This window comes from Nyctibius grandis, chromosome 5, assembly GCF_013368605.1.
Source record: "Nyctibius grandis isolate bNycGra1 chromosome 5, bNycGra1.pri, whole genome shotgun sequence".
In the NCBI taxonomy this organism is placed as follows: domain Eukaryota; kingdom Metazoa; phylum Chordata; class Aves; order Nyctibiiformes; family Nyctibiidae; genus Nyctibius; species Nyctibius grandis.
In genome coordinates this window covers 79,969,534-79,993,985 of record NC_090662.1, presented here as the reverse complement: position 1 = coordinate 79,993,985, position 24,452 = coordinate 79,969,534, and the positions used below count along the sequence as shown (strand labels likewise).

General features: G+C 36.0%; 1 protein-coding gene across 6 annotated transcripts in view; it reads left to right on the top strand.

The window, feature by feature from the left end:
- The window catches only part of PPARA (peroxisome proliferator activated receptor alpha), a 43,957-nt gene that overhangs the window by 1,782 nt on the left and 17,723 nt on the right, over positions 1–24,452 (top strand). For 3 of the 6 annotated variants that reach the window (XR_011048227.1, XM_068401463.1, XM_068401467.1), the window contains exons 3-4: positions 1,375–1,501; positions 21,571–21,815. Coding sequence is in view for 5 of the 6 variants with exons in the window: in XM_068401463.1 (XP_068257564.1) it covers positions 21,608–21,815 (208 nt within the window). In the remaining variant the exon portion in view is untranslated. Of the gene's footprint in view, positions 1–1,374; positions 1,502–21,112; positions 21,209–21,570; positions 21,816–24,452 lie in introns of all 6 variants that reach the window. The other 3 variants (XM_068401465.1, XM_068401464.1, XM_068401468.1) reach the window with 3 other exon arrangements.

Sequence of the window (24,452 nt, the reverse complement as noted above, 5' to 3'; positions counted from 1 at the left end):
TTGGAAGGAACACTTGGTATAGTCCAAAAAAAAGTTCTTATCAACCTGTTGATGCCTTATATTGACTGTCATCCTCTGCAATCAGGTGGCATAGGGAGTTTTGGCTGCCTATTACAAACCCGTATGTCCTGAAAACCTTCTGGCTTTCTCACTTGCTTTTCAGTAGTTCTTTAATGTCTTCATTTGCCATTGATATCCCTCAATACTGTAGGGCATCATGAATTTTAAACCATGGAGGAAGGGTTGCATTTCAGTTGTGATTTTGTATCGTTATGCTTTTAATATTTTACATGTTGAGTGTTATAAATATATGAGAGAAGATAATGTCCTACAGGAGAGTAGGATACATGGCCTAGGATATTCATCTTGTTCTAGAAAATAGACTGTGGTGCCCACTGTTGACCCAAAGTAGTCAAGGAGGGCAATGTATATTTTCTTAGTATTTTTTAGAAGCTCTTACTTTGAAATTGCAAATAGCATTTTTTTTTTTCTCTTTACTTTGCTTTAGCTTATCTGCTGGGATTTGAGTTCTGTTTCTCTTGCACATGGCATATTTGTGGCAAGGGGAAAAAAGAGAACACCTTACTTGTCTTGGAAAATAAATTAAGTTGAATTCATATTTATTATAAAGACAAACATATTTTCTTGCAGTATTTTTGAATTTTAACATTTTAATTTAATCTGACTGCTTTTGCAAAATCTCCCTGAATCTTTAATTTGGTTGGTTTTTAGTTGAGTGGACAGGGGAGTCAATTTAATCAAACCTTTATTTATTTTTATAGCTATGTATGCTTTTTTGTTGTTGTTTTGTTTTTTAACAGGCCTTATAAAGTCTATAAAAGTAAAATCTCTACCTTTGGGGTGTAAAGGTAGTTAAAAGGCCAATTGCAAAGACCTGTTTTGGGACGTGTGTGTGTACACCTCGGAAACCATAACTACTCTAACAGTTTGTCCACAGAAAGACTTGGACGTTTGTGAGAATGCTCTTTATGAGTAAAAGTATTTTCCTTTGTAAAAGGTGATTAAAATAGCACAAGGCTTTCACTGTAGTGGTCTTAGTTGAGTGCTTTAGAATTTTTCTAGTATGAAGAAAAAAGATCAGAAAGATACTGCAATATACCAGTCATATACCCTAGTTAGCTAGATGTCAGTGTAGTCCTGCTGTAAAACTAGGAAAACTAGGTGTTCTATTTAAAACCTCAGTCATTTAAAAATCATTTCCTCCCAAGTTAAATGACAGTGTTTTTTTCTGAAGAAGCATAAAGAAATATTAAAAAGCATTATATTCCGTGATATAAATATAAAATTAGAATAGTAAGCTTTGGGAAATTTTGTTGACTCTTTTTTTTTTTTTTTTTTTTTTTTTTTTTTAAGAAAGAATGTCAGCAGCCTTTTATTGATAAAGAGCCACTTGTTATTGCCAGTGTGCACATGAAATGGAGGGGGAACGGGTTCTGGAAAACAACTTCTGTTTCAACCTTGCAAGATGCTGCATGAAATGGTGAGTACCTATGTGGACTGGGAGCTATCTTGGCATTGTTTTTGAACAACTGCAGAAGAAAAAACACTTGAGGTAGAATTTCTGTAAAGAGTAACTAATGTATGGTCAGCTGACAAGGAAAGAAATCTAAGCAAGTAGTGCAAACAAATAGCTGATAAATGTAGTACCACAATCAGGAGAACAAAGTAAGTAAAATTTCTTTATGTTCCAGTATCTATTGCTGTGTTAGACTTCTAGGTAAAAGTTTTATAAAGGCGTTATCCAGTAGAATTCTGAATTCTTAATATTTTAGAAGTAGAGTGCTCAGCATTTGACCAGACCAGGTCTGTAAAATTAAATATTGAATGACTCTTTATTAAGTAGAATGCTGAATATTCACTGAATGAAAAAGTACTTATCTGATAAGGTTAGGCTCTAAATCATCACTGTCCTCCAAACAAAACTAAAATCTCTCTGTTGTGAAGTGTCATATTTGGCATGTTTTAAAAACATTAAATTGATACAAGCAGATTGTTGTGTGACCAGATTGCATGTGGCATTGAGATGTTGCCAAATGTGATTCCACTTCCTCATACCAGTTGTAATAGTTTCTGCTTATGAAACAATATTTATTTATAAGTGCATTGCATGTGTCTTTTAAGTATCTAGGAAGTATAATTTCTGTGTCCAGTGAAAGGTTTCTCGTGCACAGATTAATACAAATTATAAAATACAATTCATTGGTATTCTAATCCTGATTTAGGCTTAAGTTGTTACATGACTGGTTTGTGTGGTGGCTTGCTGTGTTTTAAAATGCTGTAAGCATAAGCTGTAGAAACTATTTTTACTTTGCAGATTGAAAGATGAGAACTACCAAACAGGCATATTTTGTTCTGTGGTACTATATTCATTTAAATTTATTGTTTTAAGATCAAGTTGTCTCGTGCCTGTGGAAACACTAACAGTATGAGATAAATTTGCAGGCATTTGGCAAATTACCTATCCCTTTCTAGAAGTACTGATATACTATCATGTTTTTTTAAAAAAATTATAAACTAAGAGATTATTCACTTAATCTTTCCAAATAGTAAAAGAAACTTGTTCATAACTGTGCCTGCCTTGAGGAACTCAGAGTAGTTAGCAGCTACTGAAGTTGTAAGATTCTTTGGCATTTGATTCCAGGTAACTGAAATACATTTGAAAGTGAGCTAGTCCAGTATTTTCGTATTTCATATTTTTGTACCTCATTAGTCCATTTTCAGTTTGTTGATAAGGATGTAAAAGGAAACCAGAGCTGCTGTTCAGTGTGCAGATTAACTGCTGACTGAGTAACTACTTACTCATCTATGAATGTATAACATCGTGGAGCTGAGAACAGTTGTTGTGAATAGTTCAGAGTTTGGTGCATTTTGCATGCAAAAATGATACCACAATCTGCCCTAATGTTATTTAGATTTAACAAAATTGCATCGTTTGAAACTATTCTACAGCCTATGATTAAGGTTTGGAGGCAGGCAGGCTTACTGTCTTATTGTATGTATCCATGCATCCAGCACAGTTACGCTGTCGGAGTAAGTTCTATTATCTGCATACAGGCTTATATTGCCATTCATTTTTTGGTACACAAACAAGAGTGCTACATGCCTGTTTTATTTTAAATAATTATTTACTGGAAATTACTTGTATAACAATTCACAGAAGAAAACACTGAATGTGAGTGTTCAGACGGTAAAAAGAACTTTTGTCTATTTGCAAAACCTATTTGAAAGTGAAGACTTAAATTATGGTTGACATTTCCTTGCCTCCTGTGTTAGTGTTACTGCTTCAGCAAGAATGTTATGAAGTACGTGGCATTGGAGTCACGACACAGGCTCATATTAAACAAAACAAAACCTTCTCGCGTCTTTATTCAACATGTAGAACATGTTGCCTAGAGTAGTATGGCTGAAAAATATAATACGGAACCATTTGGATTTGAGGGGGAGGAAGAGGGAGAAGGTGGGTGTTGTATCAAGAGGCTGCTTTGGAGACTCCTGGGTTTATTAGCAGGGAGTGCTTGACGGGATTCTGTACAATAGGGCTGATGAATGCTCTGTTACAACCGTCGATGAATTCACCCACTCTGGTGTTAAAATAAAATAAAATTAATGGCAACCCACAGGACATAGTGAATATTGGTGGCTTGTTGGCAATTTTCAGGGGAAGATTACAAGAACTATGCATTGCTAGCATAAAAATTATGTTTCTAATGGAGGCTAGAACTAGATTCTTGATGAAGTTAGGAGTCCTAAGAGTAATTTGAAAAACTAGCCAGTGTAGATATGCATAGAATATTGGACGTTGAATTTTACTCAGCGAAGTTGAAAATGGTTAAGTGTGGCTTTTCAAATCTTTTTTCTTAGCCTGTAGGTAAACATTCAGTTTGGAGTAAGTGTGCTGCATTGTGAGGGGGTTTTGCCTGGGTTTATGGTCAGTGTAAGATGCTGTATGGATGCAGTTTCACTATGAGAGAGCTATCTAAACAGGAGAATGTTCTGTCTGTGGTCGTTTCTGACCAGCTGGTTGTTGGAAATTTTGCTCTGTGGGCATAAGATAAACTTATGTTGTTACGCTGAATAGATGTGAAATTTAAAAATGGCGTAATGTGTATATTCATATTCCACATAGCTGCCCAAAGAGAAGAGCACATAGGAAATACGAACTGTTTTCTACCTCTGAAATAAATTCTTTTATTTATTTATTTATTTATTCTTATCCACTTCAGGACAAAAGACTGCTGTGTGCAGTTAGGCAGGCCAGTCTGATCAGAAGCAAGTCAGGTAGCAGCTTTAGAATATATGTAACTAAGAGACAAGCAGCACAGGATACTGCTTTTGAAAAAAGCAGCAGCTGTACATTTTGTGTACTGTGCTTCCATGGAGGTGGGACTGTACATAAATAGGCCAATACTTTCAAACGGCTGTCAAATGTTCAACTTAAATGTATGTTTTGGGCACCTGATTTTCAGCATCCTGAGCTGCCATAATTCTAACTAAATTTACAAGGAGTTGCATTTTCTGAAGATTGTAAATCCTGTAATAAATACCGTGGAAATGTAATAGTGGTTATCCTTTAAGAATATAGAATTGTTCAGTTTATTCATTTTATTTCTCTTTTACGTGGTATGCATGTGTGCGTGCATGTGTGTATATGTATATGAGCACATAAATATGAAAAAAAAATAGAATAGGATGTCCCCTCTCTGTGGTGTTCCTGATCGCCCTGCAAATATGAGGCTTACAGCGAGAGGTGTGGTTACACAGCATGGCCTGATCTGATCTGGCAACCATTGTTAAAGGTCAGTCAGGCTCCCTCTTCGTGCTTCTCTCCTTTGCTACCATTGCTGTGTTTCTATCCTTCCTTTTTGCTGCCCCTCAGTGAGTCTCTTCACCTGTCTCTAGCTGTGTTTTTCCTGTGTTACATTTCTACCCGCTTAATGATCTGGATTGTTTCACTGAGGCTGTGTCTACACTAGGGAATAAAATATGCCAGGAACTGTTCTCTGGACCCGGAACAAAGTGGTAAGCTTGCACACACCTAACAGCCTTCCTCCTGAAACAGCATGGTTGCATCCAAACCACCAGTGGAGAGCAGTTTGCTGCTCCACATTTGCTGTCCCCTTAACCATGCCTGTGCATTTGTCTGGGAGAGTGCCAAGTTGGTATGGGCCAGAATGGTGTCAGAGAGGACGCTAGCAGCATGGCTCCAGCCTGTGCTCTGGCCCCGTTTTTATTTACTAGTATAGATGTGGCCAGAGAGGTCAGACAAGTGTGAGAGCCAGCACAGGCAGGATGGAGCTGTGCAGCTGGAAATGAAGAAGGGGGAGGGAAGGTGCAGGGCTGACAATGTCAGGGAGCTACAGAAGGGATATCCTTTTGATGTCAGGGAGCTATTACATTACTTAAGCTGGCTTGTCTAACTGTACCCTTAACATAACTTTATTTTGCAGCTAACACCCTCAGTTTGGCTCTGCAGAGGGCTGTGAGTGCTCTGTCCCTATAATTCTTTTTCAAAGTCTGAATCCGTCATCTAAAATGCCTCACAAAGTGAACTAAAACTGGCATGCGAAAGTATATATGACTTTTAAACAGGTTTTCTTATCCTGGCTGTTTCACTGGACTGTTGTTTTTCTTCTACCTTCCTGTAATTCAGGTGCTTTCTTAGTGAAGAGAAGTGGGGAGGAGAAGTGGGATGGCAGGCAGGCAGCAGTGGTGATACTGTTGTCAATATGGGGCTGTTAAACTGGTAAGTAGACACCCTTCATGTCATATGAAGGATGAGCAGAGAGCTTAGATGTCAGGAAAATAATTGGTTGTATTTTGACATTTTTTGATTGTGCAGGAGTGTGAGGCTTGTGATCTCTATACTGTAGCAAATGACCTGATTTAGAACTGTGAAGTCATGTGTCCTAAGTATATCCTCTATCTGACATGTGTCAGTAGCTTGGAAGTACAAGTACTTGATGTCCATTTGCCAAAAAAAGTAGATTCATTGCATTCATACCTGTTGCCAAGACTCCTGTCAGCAATGCTAAGGCAGTGTAAACTTTGGTTTTGTGTGATACATTTATCACAAAGAAAAGCTTTTTTAAAGCAGAAATTTCTAAATTACCAGTACAAAACTGAGGGCCTTTTTCTTAACAAAAAAACCCACCACCAACAACAAAAACTGAAAGCATTTTGTTTCACATTCCACTCTGGGTACTCTGAGTTGTGGCATGCCATTAAATCAAAGTAGGTTTATTTTTAGCAGTTTTTACTTATTTATTTATTTAAATGTGATAGCTGAGCAACAAGACACCATAAAAATACTTTGAAGGAATGAGTAAAATTGTAGTACTCTGAAGAATAAGTAAACTACACAACTCCAGATGGTTTGTAGAAGACATTAGATTTTGTCTACTGGTAGAAAAGTATCAAAGCTCGCCCACTGGGTTTATTCAATTAATTTTCAAAAAGGCACTTGCAAGCAGAAGGGGCCTAAATCTGTAATATCTTGGCTGAGGGTCATTCTCTTTTATAGGATATAGATCCTTCTGTTTTAAGCTGAATTTAGGTTATCAAATATGTCTTGTTATTATGTCTGGGCAAGGGAATAAAGTTTATCAGTGAAATAAAACCACTGAAAATACACAGTGGTGGTGTTTTCTGCTAAGAAGACGAATTCAGGCTTCTTGAATCTCTTCCAGAAACAGATGTAAATTCCACTGTAGCTTTTCAAACAGTGAATAATCATGGTCTGTTATGTTTGGTGATGAATCATGCAAGGGGTTGCAGATGGTGAGAAGGGTGCAGCTGTGCAGATACTAGAGGGGCGGAGATGGGAGGCTAGAAGACACAAGAGGATGCAGGTGATTTGAGGATGGGTTGACATGGCTTATGAAAGAGAGGGATGAGGCAGCTGAAAGAGTATTGAAGCTGAGTGTGCCAGGGTAAAGCCGAAACTGAAACCTGAGACTGGGGATGGGGAGAGTGCTGGAGACTGAAAAGGAGGTATACTTGAGGCAGAAAGATATGTTGTTGTTGTTGTTGATCTTTGAAGCAAAAGTTGCAACATCAAACTGGACATTTGTCCCAAGCCAAAACAAGGAGACCGAGCTTAGATGTGGAAGTTTAAGCTGTAAATGAAAAGAGGAAACTAAGACTTTATGTTCCTTCTAAAGGAGTGCTGGTTGTTAAGTAGGAGAGCTACTGTAGTAACAGATAGAGATACAAAGTTGTGGGGTTTTTATTTTGATTGTTCTGAACAGGACCTGTTTAATGAGATCGGGGTGGCAAAATGTGGGAGTTTGCCAGGCGGAGAAGTTGTGTCTGACTAGATGTTCTAAAAAAAGGGGATTGCAAGGCCTAGGTTGTGGTTGGAGCGCAGGTAAGAGTCAAGTGAAGCTTTTCCTGATCTTAAACCAATATGCTAAAAAGTCCAAATCATCTTTCAGCTTTTTGCATTAAGTAATTTTAATTAATTTTTTTTTCCACCCTCTCTCTCTTTTTAGATAAAAAGTATCGTTCCAAAACAATAGCTCTTTATTTAGGAGGAATGTTATTATTAAGATGTCTGTAAGAACTAGTATTTTTGCCCACAGGTGAGAAATCCTCAGCCAAAGTGAATATTCAACCACTATTTCAAGGACAGCCCATTTTCTTTTTCTTAATAAAGTATGCAAGTAGGAGTCAAAGTGAGGGACCCTGGAAAATTGTAGAATACTCTAAGTACCGACATAACTTCAGGCACCCATTGTACTGTTTGTGTGTTCTACAAACCTCAGTATATATAAAACAAATACTGAAAGGGAACGCAAAAGAAAAAAACAAAAACCAACCAACAACAAAAAAGAGGGGGCAAAAGTCCACATCTATCTTAGAAGAGAGTTATGCTCCAAAACTGCTATACTGAAAACTTTTCAGGATTGTTTTCTCATCTCTTTTAGTCTAGTTACCTAAGAAAGTGAGATATATGCTTTATGGTCTGCAATAACTTTGAACCTGCAAGTCTTGTCAAATCTGACAGAAGAGTGGTGGTTGCAAAGGCATTAAAGTTCTATAATTTTCATGAAAGTTGGTAACTGGAAAGAAGAAAGGAAAACACGTTATTGACCCAGCTGAGGAAATGATGCAATATGAATTCAACCATTATCTGTTCTGTTTGGCCTGTCAATTGCCAATCAGCATAGGAGCGCTAGTGAGCCAGTTGCAACACGTAGCTCTGAACCAGCTACAGCACGTTTGCTGTTTGCATAGTCAGTAGTTCAGGGACGTTGTGTGGGGAGGGGGAACTGTAAGTGTAGTGAGAAGGGGAAAGAGCAGGGAGACATGCTAGGACAATGTGGGGTGACAATGGTACGAAAATATGTCTTTGGGAGAAAATCAATAGAAATGAAAGCTTTTTTGTTTCTTCTCCCCAAAGTTGCCCTTTTCCCAGTGTTTTAATGCTGGTAATAGTAAAAACTGATATGAATTCTACCTTTCAAATTTTTGTGCTGTCACAACTTAATGCTCTCAAGCTTTTGTCATGTCGTTTAAACTCCCCAAATTACATATAACTTCAAAAATTTCATTACCAGTCAACAAACTCAAAACTACTTGGTAATTGTAAAATATTAGATTATGTGGCAGAATAATAATGTATTATTATTATATATAATATGTGGCCTTGAATTAGGTTGTATTCAGTTGGTATTTATGTCACAGGAACATTCCTTTGCTCTTCTGTCGAAGAGTAAGCAAGGTTGAAATCATATGGGAATAATAAATATACTCACAGAACAAAAGATTAGTTAATTATTTCTTCTCTTTTATTTTACTATAAATTTAAACTTAAGGCAGGTATTTTTATTTATAACACAGCAAGGATTCCAAGTTCTAAAGAGCATGTTACTACCAGTCCTGCCAATAAGGAACTATCGACAATAGACACCAATTGCTATCACACGTAAAGGTCTGTGGATATAAACTAAAAGGGATTCTTATGTCCTAGTTTATAAGAATACATTTTAAGGTATCCATACATACACGTGAACCCTAAAGATTGTTGAAATATTATCAGAATTTTAGAAAGTGCATCAAAGTCTTTGCTTGACTCTGTAAGTTAGTGGCAATTGGTTTTTATTTGTTTTTGTAAATATAGTATGTCTAAAATTTCACATTTGTTAGTAAGAGGTACTAGGCAGCTTTGCTTGTAAAGGTTATGATGTCTTTCTGGATAGAACAGTCATGTATGTTGTGGGGTTTTTTTTGTTTGTTTTGGTTTTGTTTTTTTTTATCAAGCAAGTGAGCAAGTAAAACTTCTGCGTTACAGAGGTTTATGTAATAGCACAGTCAATATGTTTAATGGAGAATGGCCAAAAATTTTGCCTGGCAGTGTCTATGTATGTATTAGATTATAATTTTAATTGACAATTTTAGTTGCACAGATGTCTTTAGTTTGTTACCCTCTGAAGTTTATTTTTACCACATGTAATGAAAAAGCACTCTGCAGGAGACTTAGCAAGGGGCTTATATTTTATTTACTTCAAAAATTGATTATATAGGAGATAATCATTTAGTCACCACACTAAAATGCAACTTGTAATTGCCTTTTACCCTCAGATATCTTTATCCTTCAACAAATGAACTCTTTAGAATATCAGGATATAGTTAGAAAATTGTTGAGAAGCCACTTTGCATAATCTGAGCTGCCGTGATCATATGTGTAAGGAAACAATTGCAACATTCCAATTTAGTCTTCAGGATCTAGTTTACAGTGAGCAGCATGTTAGAACAGATGTGTAGGCTGTTTGTAAATGCTGTACATGTCAGAATCAACTTTGTCTTCACCACTTATTTTTACATATTATTTTTAGAAAAAATGGTTTAGGACATGTAATATGTGCAGCAGTTCATAAGACATAGTTTTTGTGGGATTTTTGGTTTGTTCCTTTTCTAAAATTCTCTTAATTCTGGGCATACCATGAAACCAGATTTAGCATCAATCAGAGCACTGATTTCAAAAGTTGAGGTATCCCTAACTGTTAATCAGTTCAGAATCTTGGCGTATGTAATTAGTTCGGCAGACATTTGTATAGTATTGCAAAACTTAGAAAAAACAGATGACTTCCAAATAAATGGGTAAGGAGTTTTGAGACACATGGGGAAAGTAAGAGAGCTTGGAGTTCATTTGCATGGTAATAAAAATATAGCAAATACTCAGATGACACATTTGTGTGAACGTGACCTTGGATCTTGGATCAAATAGCAAATGCATAAATGTCATGGTTGTCTGAATGTGACCTTGCATTGGTTCAAATATCAATCATAAATCAAATCCTAGCTTTCAATGTACATGTAAAGAAAACAGACTCTTAAATGATGCATCAAATCTTCAATTCTCAGTAGTTGGGGTCTTCACGTGTAAGTGTTCAGCAAACACAGAGCATCTGTATGCTAAACACTATATTCTTTTAGCTTCATCACCTACAAGATGTTGTCATGAATGATTTAGAATCTGTAAAACTTTGAAGCAGAAATTGCTATGGCTGCTATGATTAATATGTGTAATCAATTGAATCTTGCTCAAATATGGAATAATTTGAGTGGAGTATAACAGTGACTTGAAGAGATACTGACATTGAAACGCGTTGGATAAAGAGCAAAACCTGGAGATTCTTTGGAGAGAGGAAAAGAAAAAGGGAGAGTGTGTTGCAAGCATAAAGGTATATGTAACAGTGAAGTGGGGTTTTTATTAGAAACGGTGGTGAGCTGTAAGTAGTACTTGTGGAACTGTATTTGAACTTGAAAGAGAACGCATATCAGAGAACACAGAGTACTCTATAACATAGTGGTTACTAAGATGTTGCCATGGCTTAGTTTCTTGCAGACAAAAAAAATCCTGTTGTTCTTTTGAATCTCTGTTAATAAAATAGACTTGCTTCAATGGTCCTGCCCCAAAAATACTGGTTATTATTAACTTCAGTCTGAATATTTGCTTTACATGCATTAATAACTAACGCAATAAATTAAATAAACTTCCCTCATACTGTTGTCCAGGCTAATTTTTTTTTTAAGTGTCATGTTAATAATAGTATGTTTATTCTGTAGATTAAGCTTGTAGTCAATTCTCAACGATGTGTCAGAGCTCCTTATTTACTATAAAAGTGGATACAGAGACAGGATAAATAGAGAAAGAAAAAAAATTTACAAATTGCCAGTTTTTCAGGATTTCTAGGCACCTTGACAATGGAAGTTGAAGCAAGACTAAAGACTTTAACATAAAGTTTTCCACTTAAGTTTTTGACAGTGCTTGCTTGCTTTAAAGTCAAGAATCATCTAGACATCAGACTGGATTATATGGTAGGTAAAAAAAAAAAACAACCAAACCAGAACCTCAAAAAATCCGAACCGAACCAAACCAACCAACCAACCAAAAAAACCCAACAAAGAAAAGACCCCACCAAAAACACTTCTTGAAGAAAATAGTAAAGTGAAGGAGAACATTATAGGTTACCAATAACCCTAATGTAATATTATATAGTTAGCTAGCATTACTATTGACTGATACTGAAGCCCTGACTAGTCAACTCTTACAAGAATTTAAAGGATTCAGTAGACAGATTTAAAAGAGAGATTTGGAAGCTTGACTTTGACATATAGCTGCTTCTGACTTTAGTTTCAGTTCAGCTTTCACTAGGCAGAGAAGTCAGGTCTTTCTATTCTCAATTACAGAAACCATCAAAGTATTCACTTTTTTGGATATGAAAACCCACATTTAGAGGAGAAAAAAATAGATAGATGTAAACTTGAGATGACAGACCTGTAAGTCTTGTCTCTGGAGCCTGAAGGCAAAGGTTACAAAACCTTTATGTCCCATTGCTGATGAAGTCAATCTGGCTCCTGTTGTTCAAGGGGTTAGCAGTGGCTAATTTAAAGACGGGCTTCAGATCTCGTACTGATAACCTGGAACTGTGGTATTTACATCTTAAGTTGAGCTCTGTCTGCTAGAGGTTGACTAGTCTAATGTTGTGGATCAAATATGATGAAATATATTTTCTGGTCTAATATAAAGTCAGTGTAAAAGTCATGCGTTCTCAACTGAGTTCCTAGTTACACAGTTCTTGACGGGCTTCTTGAATTTAAAATTTCCCATTAGAAAGCTATTTGATGCTAGGATGTTGTTTTATCCTTCACAAGCAGCTGAAGTCTTTGAGCTAGATTGTACTCTCAGCTTGAGTTTTCAGCATTGGAATTATTATTTTATTTTATTTATTTTATTTATTTATTGGAGCTTGTTGTTTCAACTCGGAGTAAATGCCTGTTTCTGCCATTTACTGCATTTCTGTGGGAGTTTTACTGCTGGAAGGATGATGAATACCTATGGGATGTGCATGATCTCCCCAGCCTATATAACAGTTCCATGGTCCTGTCAAAAAAGGATACTGCTTAATCTAATAGAGATGCTGTCTGATCTGTAGAGCAGTTTTCAATTCTCATCAGAGACTTTAAGAAGTATGGCTGCTTTACTTCAGGCAATGCAAGTGCCTGGTTTACATGTCCAGCCTGTTGGTACAATCATTGGATTCTTCAGAGGGGATTCAGGCTGCACATAACACATGTATTTGTTGGCCGTGCAGTGCATGTATCCCTCTCCCCAACTGCTTATCCTGCTCCCTCCATTGAGCCAGCACAAATATTTGTAAGGCTTTGCAGTGAACTGGATCAGGGAAGAGATCTGATTGAAAAGTATCACTTTTTAATTTGTAACCATGGCCTCAAAGATCAGTCATGGCTCTAGAAAGTCCATTGAGTTCTGCTCAACCCAAACATGTAAGTGAGGTGCTTGACATTAGATGAGATTAATCCCCTCTTAAGTCTGTCTGATGAAAATTAGTTTCTGCTTTGTAATTTTTTTCTCCATTAGTAATTGCATCTGTTGTGAGAAAGTGAGAGGGTATGATATTTGGGATAAATAGTTTAATTACCTTCTGAATAGTTTTGTTGCTGTCCTGTTGTGAGTTACTTCTTAAACAGTATTCTTGGCATAACAAACAATTTTTAGAACAAGTTAGAGTATAATGAATGTGTTACATAATTGAAAGAAAACATTGGAGGAAATCATGAATATATAATCATGAAGGTATAGAAAGCAGCTGAACAGTTTTAGAGCAGAAGTGTTGCATTTAAAAGGGGGATGAGTGACCCTGTTCAGAGACATTTATCTTTAATACATTGAAGGCCATGAGACTCCACTTCAGAGAGTCAAGACCCGTGAAGTAGCTTCTACCCTGTGCCACTAAATCTTGGAAAGAAGCTACAGGGAGATGCCAACAGGGATTGAAGCTGGCTCACTAACCGCAAAGTAGTTGAATAGTGACTGTTAGCGATTATGTTATTGTTCTCTGTGTTTTTTCAGTCTGTGCTTTCCCCCTGCTTCCTTGGCTGATTAGTTGCTTTTTTGCTGTTTTTTTTTTCTGGCTGTTTCTGTGTAGGGTCTGCCCAGATTTTTGTAGCTGAGCTGTGTTAATCATTTCAACAAGTATTTTGGGCTTTTTGGTCGTTGTAGGTTGTGATATTGGTGCAAATGCTAAATTTTTAACCGTGTCTTTGGATGTACTGCAATTATAAGCAATTCAAAGTTCTCTTTCTTAAGGAGCTACGGTAGCATTTTGTCTAGCAATCCAGGGTGACTTTGTATGTCTTACCTTTAACGGAGTGTTTTTATAATCATATAGATTGAGGTTTTAGAATTTTTCTTGGGAGGGACATAAATGTTAAACAGATGTTACTAGAGCCTTAAATTTCTATTAATGCAGATTATGCATTATGGCTGCTTTGCACTTGAATATTATGTAAGGAATCTTTCATGTTTAGTATGGCTGCCTCCTCTTTGACAACCCTTGTTTGTTTTCTCTACAGAATTTGTATCCTGATGTTATGTTTTATTGTTGATAATACTCTTCTTGCCACATGACAGGTGTTGCTTATGTTAGTATCTCCTTACATATGCTCCTACTTTTAAAAGTGATTTACACCAGGAAAAGTGTGGATTTGTAACACTGACTTGTAAATTACATTTTATAATTTTATTAAGTCATTTCCTTATTTTTTTCAAAGTAAAACTAACTGAACAACTAACAAAACAGTGACATTCTAAGAACTGAGATTTTTGTTAAACTAGTGGGAACCTACATGCCAAATATGTATATTGCATGATACAAGAGTTTCTGGCAACATCATTATACCTTTCTATATAGCTGGCAGACATCTGTTCTGCATATGCCACAAAATAAACTTAATTTTAAAATCTCAACACTTTGGCTAAGTAAGCCACATTGGCCTTATCATTACATTTTCTTTGACTCGTGGTGGGCTAATAGGAGCTGGTGCTGCAACATAAAAGAATCGTATATGCTCCTGGCAGTCTGACAGAGTACATCTAGTTGAAGAATACTTCTGCTTAGTGTAACGTACAAAGTCAGTCGCTCATGTAGTACCGTTTGCACCTGACCTGTCGTTAATCAGCACTGCTCTTATGTGCATCTTCTTACTGCTGACTTACTTACTTGGACAGCATGTTAATTCATCTGATTTAGTCTCGCCTTTAAAAGTATTTGCTTATGGTGTTGGCTAGTTACTCATATGGAAAAGTTGATAAAAATTGTTAATTTTCAATAAGAAAATCTCGCCTTTCCTCTCTCTTTTTGGATCATGTATTTTAAAATTCAATGGGACAGAAAATCCTGGGACCAAAGAAATGCTCCTGACTGGCTCAGAAAGTTCTGCTTGGGCTTGGCTGAGTAATATAAAACCAAAACAAATATTCCCATATTTTTTTTACTACTTTTAATATCAATCAGCAAAATATTTGCAGTGTTTCAAAGCTGTATCAACTCTTCTCATGTGAGATTAGAAGTGTGTTATCTCTGCGTCTTCTGATGCAATTAGGGAAATGTGTTCAGGAGAGGAAAGTAAAACTCATCATGGTCCCCACTTTCTGAAGTCAGTAGTCTTGCCTCTGTGGCCTGTATTCTTCCTTCAGGAAACTCTCTAGTGTTCCTCCAGTTCTGCAAGTGCTTATGGATCAGAGAAAGAAGATTGTCTTTTCTCCCTTTTTTCTTAGGGAAAGAATGTTCTTCCTTGTCAATCAACCAATAAATTAACAGCTTTTTTCCTGCTGCAGACTAATATAGACCAGGTTGCCTTACAAGCTGTGTAATTCCACCTCTGTTTAATGCATTGCCCAATTATAACGGGAGTGATTTGGGGAAAGAAGAACATTGTGCAGCATATATGTACACTCTACCATAGCGCATAAAAACTAAGGTAGCATAATCAAGGTTGCATAGAATTTTTCATTACGTAACCTTTAAGAGCTTAACTTTGCAATTTTAGTATCATTTTTCAAAATGAGAGTATGTGAATTTTGATTTGTTTTAAATACAAGGATGCTTATAAGTTACATATGATATCTTGGAGTGCAACTGTGTAGATGGAAAAAATAGGTTGGGTTTTTTTTTTGGGGGGGTGCAACTGGCAGACTTGATGAAGAGGTGGCTCATGAAAATCCTTCATCTCATGCATAGTAAATTCTCTTAGGTTCTTAATACTTTGTAAAATATAAAATATTACTAGTACGTAAGGTTACAAAGTATGAAAACTGACTCAAATGTCACAGGATAGAGAGGAAAACATGCATCCTTTCCCAGATAGGAGACTGGACTTCGTATTTGAGGTGGCAGATTTTATTTTCAGATGGTTTTATTTTCAGTTGGTTTTTATGTGTTGAATCGGCATATTGGAAATATCCTGTAGCTTAGGTATTTTAGGCTTTTCCTATTCACTTAAGTTTTCTAAAAGCATCTACGGCAGCCACTGGTTTTAAATGTGCTGTGTTCAACCACAACATCCTCAAAGTGACCTAGAGGTAATGATTGTTTCAACTTTAACCTTGATATTTGCAAGCAAGCCCTGTACATGATCAATTTGTTTATGCAGTAAATCCAGACTTTGTTACTGCTTCTCAGAGACCTTTGCATCTCAGAGACCTGTTTCCTTACAGGGATTGTCCCTAGTGTGGCAAGCATTAAATGTGGAAGGGCCGGGGGTTTAGTCTCCCACTATCGCTTTGCAAAAATACACCGATTGCTGCATGATTAGGTATTTTTCTTTGATAATCTGACTGCAGTTTCTTTAAGACCTGTTTGAAGTTTATAGGTAAGTTACTCACTGGGTATTCGCAGTGTGGTGGTGGGAAAAGAGGACTTCTGAAAAGAGACGTATTTCAGAGATAACGCTCTGAGAGAGCACCAGTAAAACCTCTTCATCCTTAAAACGATAATTACATTAAATTGTGTTCTTATTTTTTCTATGCCATACTCTCTTGTTTTCAGTTTACTTTGTGTGTGTTTGTATGCAGGTGTAGGAAAGGAAGTATGGAGACTAAAATATTGTATGGGAAACTGTGAAAATCCTCTGCCAATGCCTTTGTGACACAGAATTTTTCTAAAGTCTTAAGAGTAAGAAGAAATGTTGACTTATACAGATACTTGAGTGGAATCATCATGCTGCAGCTACCACATCTACTGTACATGTACAGCTTTTTTTTGTAAAGCAAGATGGTCTCTGTGAATATTACTTGAATGAACTTCATACTCATTACCCTTTTTATTTTAGAAGCTTTAGTTTCATACAAGCAAGGAGCAATGCATATTAAGTGAAACCTGCCAATGAAAGCGTACGCATGCGTAAACATGCACAAAATACAGAGAAGACAGAAGGCAAATGGTTTATTACATGAATACTAGACATTTTACTTAAAGGTTTTCCATGTTTATGAAAAAATACTAAAATTACTTATAACTTTTTCAGTAATGAAAATATATTTTGGCAGTCTTCAGAAATGGTTATGTAATCGCTGTGCTTGCTAAGGTGGCTGGTTAATCATTGACAAGAGCCCTAATGATTAAGCAGCTGTAACTTACCAGTAGTGTTTGAAAGTACAAAAGGGCATGTAATTTAATAGTTAAAACAACAAGCCCTTCATTTATGTTTTGCTAGCTGTTAGGTTGTTCTTATATAAATTTAGCTAAAAAGACTGCTGAATTTTAAATACTTATTGTAAATGTGGAAAAGTATGGTGCAATTTGGGCAATACCAGGTGCACTGCTGAAAGAGCTGTTGCCATGTTCAGGATTCAGTTATTGAGCCTTTCCTTCGCTTTCCTGTCAAATAATGCCTATTTTGCTTCAAGGCAGACTTCAGTGTTCACTTAATCTTTTAAAAATACTTGTGCTGGACGAAGAAGTCGTACTTGGAGAAATGTACATGATTCAGTGGGGAACTTGAAGTAACGTTGGCTACAAGGAGCCTAGTGCCTCCTGGAACCTCCGCAGCTATCCTGGGGCAAAGTACTCTTGCTACGTTATCTGCAGAGGAATATTATATTTCTGTGCCATGAACAACGGTTTTAGCCTGGGAGAACCTCACGAAGAGCACACTGGAGGAGCAGTGCTGATCATATGCTCTGTCATTCCTTTCTTCCTTTTTTGCTGTTGGTTTCTTAGGGAGACAAATTTGGTAGTCGTCTTTGGATTGCTGGAGAGCGGTTATTATTCTTGGCTATCATTACAAAAACAACATACGTCAAGGTTTCTTTACTTTTTCCCCTCACCACAAAATGGCTGCATCATGGGGATATCAATTTAACTTCATTTTCACAAATAACATACAATAAAAGTGATTTCTCATTTCTCGGCTTGAGCATATTCCAGTTATGTCAGGGATATCAGGTGCATAATGTCATGTTTTGGACTCTGTTAGATAACTAACAGCAAACAGCCATTAGTTCCAGGTGTTACTGAGCTGGTTCATGCTGCCTCAACAGAGAAATTGTGTATAGATACTCAAGACTGAAAGTATTGGCAGAGGATTACAGATTATGTTAACCAGAAATGTTTGCAGTCGTTTGTCTTTCATACTTTGTACAAAGTAATGTTTCGTAAGGCACTCTGCATCTGCAAAATTACTCTGCATCTCGAGTCTTCATGAGATTGGAAGCGTTCTGAAAACATGCAGATGGTTTAGCAATAAAATGCTTGTCAGATAATCTACAATAATCTGTGCTATTTTCCTTTGGGGTGTGACCATACATTCCTAAAGCATTAGGCTAATTTTTTTTAAGTAGTCTTTTATTTAGAGTCCTCATTCATGTCATTTCTGATTTTTTTCTTCAGTAACTATGGTCATGTATGTTACAATAATTTTAACTTCTATTTTATGTCTTCTGACAGGCTTATGAGTATCGAATGTAGATATTTCTTAATATTTTGTCAGGTTACAAGGCAGTAGTATTTATAAGAGAAACGAAGATGGTTCTTGGAGACAGGACAACTGTTGAGCTTTAAAAGAAAGTGACAATTGGAATTTATTTTACTCAATAGTTTCAGATTATGGAAATTCTGTAGGGACTATAATTGATAGCAATTACACTTCAGTCCTCTATGTGAAAGAAGTTATTTTGTTTCCGTTTTCCAATATAATGTTCTGTTACATTGTAAAATAATTGGGCATCACAATCAGTATTGCTTGGATGCTCTTAAAATAAAAGCTGCACCAGCCTTTCAACTGATCCCTTCAGAAAGAAGTTGAGCTATGCATGGAAACTCTTGTATTGCTTATAAATATTCTATTACAGTTCTGGCAATCTGGCACAATGTCCTAATGAGTATTTAATATATTGAATTAGAAAGCTTAATTTGACTGTTATTTTTAAATACAGCCAAGCTGTGCATAGTGATAGAGTAGCAATGTGACACGTCCAAGTAAAATCAACACTAACATATCTGTTGGCTGTAATGGGTGTTAGAAATTGTGGATAAATTCCCATTCTTAGTCTCCTAGGTATTCTTATTTGCTACACCACGTGGTATAGAACGTATTTTCTTCTTCTAGTTAATACTATCGTGTTTCAAAGAAATTGGGCAATAGATCTTTACTAGGCGTCCTTGTAGTTTGAGATGGCAAGTTAGTAATAGTGACAGCATCTGGCTTTTTCCTACTCAAAGGAGAGTGAAATTGTATCTGACTTGGTTTATAAAATCAGATATTTAGAGATCTGATTCTTATAATTTGTGATTCCTTTCAGTCTTCAGCCTTCAGAAGTGTCTGTTGTATCTGGCTTAGTTTTAATAGTAAAAATACGATGAACCTTCTGAAAACTTTGTTATCTCAGTTATGCTGGACAGATCCTGAAATCTTCAGTGTTTACTTTCATAAAGAACTCCATTTCAGTGTGTGAACTGAGTAATATGAGTAGAAGCTCTGGATTTTGCTATGTGTTTGTGTCTACTACTCCTTTAGTTCTCTCCTTCCAGGTACATGGTAAGGTATAACACTGGGGGAAAAAAAAATCTGTATCTTTGCACTACAGTGGTATTTGGGTTGGAAAAAAATGTGCCACAAACTAAATACTATAACAGTATTATTTTCATGAAATGCAGGAAAGATAATCTAACTAGACACTGTTTAACTAAACTCTTTTTTTTAGCCTCAACATAGTTTCTTTCAAAAACAGGTACAATGGTGCACAGAGCTGTAATAAATTGCCCAAAGATGTATAAAACATATTGCTTTGTTCTAATCATCAGAGTTTATGATTACACTACAATTTCCATCTGCCCTTGTACCTGACATTTTTAAGTGTATTCCCTTGGCTCAAAATGAATAATGGGTACATAGGATGTACCACTGCAGCCACTTGGTATCACAGTTAAAAAATTCTGGTACTCTGAAAATCAAAGGAAAGTTTTGCCAAGTCTAATGTATATACTTTAAACAACATTGATTAGCTGGAAGGATGCAAATTGTGGAATAGAAAGCCTTATGTAATACAGATTTTTTTTTCTTTTAAATTGTTTGTTTTGCCTTATGGTCAGTAATGAGCACATTGGAAAACACTAGGAGTGATATATATGCACCATTGGTTTTCCATGAAATAGCAGAAAGAAGTAGCAGTGTGCATTGATAAGTGCACCTGAAAAATAAATAATTTAAAAACTGTGTACATTGCAGGTTGTTACAAGCATAACTTTTTAGTTGTCTTTAGAGTAGGTCATTCTGGCCTCAGTTACATCTGTGTAATACCTTGTAAAGTTGCAAATATACTTGAAGGCAGCCTTTTGCCACCAGCCTGGGGATAAAAGGCTTGATTATAGATATCTTGCTTCAAAACATCTTGAAGGGTTTTTTTTATATAACTGAATGCAAATTATGTCTGTCTTTTGTCATTAGCATGTAAAGCAGTAGTCAGCACTTTGTATTACTTTTAACTGTAGCCTTTTGGTCAATTACATAGCCAAAAAAATATGGTTTTTTCTCCAGAATAAATGCCTGATTTTCTGTTGCAGATTATCAAAGAAAAGGATTGATTTCTTAATATAAAATGTTTAGTGTCATAGGAATCAAACCAGTTGGTATTCACAACTATAAATAGCATCAAGGAAGATTTCTTTTTTTTTTATCATAACAGAGCACTTTTATTGTAAAATCAGCATTTGTATATCCCCATATAGCCAGTTATTGGCAGTTTCAAGCTTGACAATAAACTGCAGTGAACACGTGTTCTTTGCAAAGGCCAGTGCTGAGTGGTAACCACAGTAACAACCAGAGCTCCTCTAACTGCCCATGCATATTCATTGCACAGACAAGACTGCAGCAGTATGTGTTCGTACGCATACCGAGTATAATGCAAGTGTTCGTTACTCGGTGTAAAAGATGAGTTTCTTTTAGCAGAAGTGTATCTATGCAGCAGTAGTAATGTTCTGCAGTACATTTACCAATTCCTTACCTGACAAGTCAATAGAAGAACAATTAAAATTTGCAACGTTTTCTTAGGAATCTCTGCTGTTACTCAAAGTTGATGACACTGGTGGCTAGTTTTGAAGGCAACTTTAAAGACTTATTTCACTGTAGGAAATAAAACTAACTGTAGGAATTACAGATATATAAGACTGTTTGTGCTGGAGCACTCTTGCTGAAGGTGTTCTTTGACCGAAGTAGATCAAAAAGTATTAGTTTGACCCACTTCTACAAAGATGTTTAGTAGAAGACAGTATTTTGTTCTCTGCAGTGTCGCAAGACCTATTGAACAAATTTAAGAGATGAGAAGAGAGGATGAAGCCAATATATCTAAAGCTGTTGAGCAAACACTGCTAAAACATAGTATGTATGTATATTGATATTTGTCATTTTTCTATAGATTTTGGTGGGAAGTGCATAATGCCAGCTATGGAAACACCATATGTAACTTTATCACTATCATCAAACAAGAGAAAACAACAATTTACAGATTGATCTCATCATAATTTTAATTCATATTGAAGTATTTTGGGGATTTTTTTTTTTTTTTCCTGTGTCCTGTTGATGATTCCTGTTGCATAAAGCTTCTGGAGCAGCAGGTTGTATACCATTTCGCTATTGGATTAGAATTAATATATTCAGTGTGCTGTAACTGATTCAAATATTTAAAAAACCCTAAATATTCTGATATTGTAAGTACAGGATTTTTTTAAATTATTCTTTCACCAGTGTAAAGAAGTTTAAGTGACTGCTCGACTTGATCAAAATGGTGGACACTGAAAACCAGCTCTATCCCCTTACTCCCTTGGAGGAGGATGATATAGGCAGCCCTTTATCTGGAGAGTTCCTACAAGATATGGAGAACATTCAAGACCTCTCTCAGTCTCTGGGTGATGATAGCTCTGGAGCTTTAAGTTTAACAGAGTTCCAGTCACTGGGAAATGGTCCAGGATCTGATGGATCAGTTATAACAGGTAAGAGAGTTTTGGTTTACCATGAAACTTTGTGTTATAAATACATAGTGATAGAAACCAAAAACTTCTAAAATGCAATTGTTGCTTGTGACTAAGTGACACTAGAAATATATAAGCTGATTATAGCATGGTCTTAAATTATTTAAGGCTGAAGTTAATTTATTAGACAAATGTCACTGAAAAATTACTTAAGGTAAAGTTGCTGTTTCAAATTATCATTAGTATCAATACCTTTTTCAAAATAACTGTTAAAAATCACTATTACTGGCAAAGAAGTTACTATGTATTGTAGTCATATAGGAAGTCACAATATTACACTAAAGGAATTCCCCATTTTTTAAAGTTTCTTCAGATCACATATATTTGAGAAGTATTGTGAAATGTTTGCCAAATATTATAATCTAACCCTTACAAGCTGACCTAGAATTCCAGTATATTTTCGTGTACTGATGCTTTGAACATGCTGTTTTCTGCCCCTTCTCAAGAGTAGCATTGTTCAGCTAATGACTTCTACCCTGGTTGAAGTAACAGTCCCAGAGTGCTAATACGTTACATACTAAAGAGTCAAAAGATCTTTCTGAGAGGCTTTATTTGAGAGATCAAAATGGAAATAACTGAGGTGGTATGGGACACTGAAATAATGTCAGTAAAGTATTCCTTTTGAAACTGTGGGTTTACAAATCTTTTAGCAGTAGAGCCATTTTAAGCAGTTTATGATTAACTTTCTGGTTGTTTTACATTATCTTTTGTTTTGGGGGTTTCTTTCTTTAAATTGATTCCCAGGCTGTGATCACTGTTTTACCTTACAAAAACTGCACTGATACAGGTGAGGTGTGCCTCTGTGCTAAAGTGGTTGAAATTAATAGTCTTGAGTTTTGAAGGGAGAAGGGAGACCTGCCTCCTGGCACTGTTGCCCACAGGAATGTTTGTAGAAATATGATTTGGAACCCTTCTCGTTGCAGACCTTCACATTAGAGAGATGCCTTCTACAGGAAAAGTTATGATGTGCTGGGTTTATAGCATAGTCCTTCTGACGCATGAAGGTTTTTTTAATTTTTTGTGTGTATGTGTGCACGAGTCCTACAGTAATTCAGATCAGCTTCTACTGTCACCTTCTAATTTGAGTATTCAGAGTTCATTGCAAAATCTTCTAGTTTTGCTGTTAGAGAAGATGGAAAATGTAAACTTTTAAGGCTCGAATTCTGTAAGGCAAGTAAAAAGAAATGAGAATCGCGCTTTAAAAAAATCCTGGGTTTTAGGCTGTTCTCAATGACTCTGATGCCTGTGGGCTTGGCAGTGCTGGCAATGCAGATGCTGAGTTCTATGCCAAGTTTTTTTCCAACGTAATACTTGCTGATCTACATTCATGAGTGTTTCTTAATCTGTAAAATAACACACCCATTAATTTGCTGAAGTCTTGTGGTGCAAGTTGCAAGATGGAAGATAAAAGAAATTCTGGCCTCAGAAAAAATTTTTCCTCAAAGAAGGTGGAAATATTAATTGAAATAATTAAGGTTGGAATGTGTTAGTTTTGTAACAAGTTCACCTAGTAATAAAATGTCTGGAGAGTTTATTTCATTGTACAACAATTCAGAGATGCTTTTCCCATTATAATCAAAAGGTAAAATATCTGAGCAAGGCTTCTATCGCTGGATTATCTTCGAAGCAGACGTTTGCATTACCTTCCTTTTAACAACTGTTCGGCCTTTCTACTGATGTGCAGGAGCATGCTTTCACTTGGAGAAAAGTCTTTAGAAAGAGAAGTTGTCTGCTTTTTAGGCCTCAATTTAGATCATCATTTAAAACTGAGTAGCTCTTCGAAAGTCAAGGGGACTTTAAGTGTATCTTAAGTGTAACTCAGCATGAGCTAGGAATATGTCTCTTGTCATACCATAGCAATCGATCTGATGCTCAATGCTATGGCACAAGATGTAATGGCAAGATGAGCTGTTAGTAACCCTTCTGGAAAGAGTGAGTGTCAGACTGAATGGATATTGTGATACACACTTGAAGTCATGGGGGGTTCTATTTCATTGTGGGTTTTTTTTTTCTTTTTATATTTTGTACTATTCGTCTTGAGCAGCAGATACATGTTGAATACTGCTTTTCAATTTCAAATTTATGTTGTTTGTGAAGACGGTATATGTGCATTTTTATGGTTAAGAAAATTTCCTTGATTTAAAAGAAATGCTAATTCAGTACTTTTTAGTTACTTATTTTAAATTGTGGGATAAAAAAATTTCATGTTCACATCAAATTGAGAAACATTTGAAAAAAATCAAAGTAAAAAATAGAACACGGGAAAATCCAGAAAAGCTTGGTTTTCTCTTATTTTGTGTGGTGCATATTTATTGAATCCTCAAGAACTATTGTCACCCTTCTAGTTCTTGTTATGAGGGTTACTTTGGTAAGGCTTTTTGTTTGTTGACATTGTATGTCTCATGACAATTAGCAGTGTACGCCCTGTATGTTGTGTGTGTTTGCACTGTTAATATAAACATTAATTATTTTTCAAACACTTATGGCCAAATTATTAGTCCACTTAATGACTGTTAACTCATGATTATTTTTTAGAATAAGCTCATTTTTGTGTGGATTTAGTATAGAAACAGTATCAGTCTTGATAGTATAGTATTT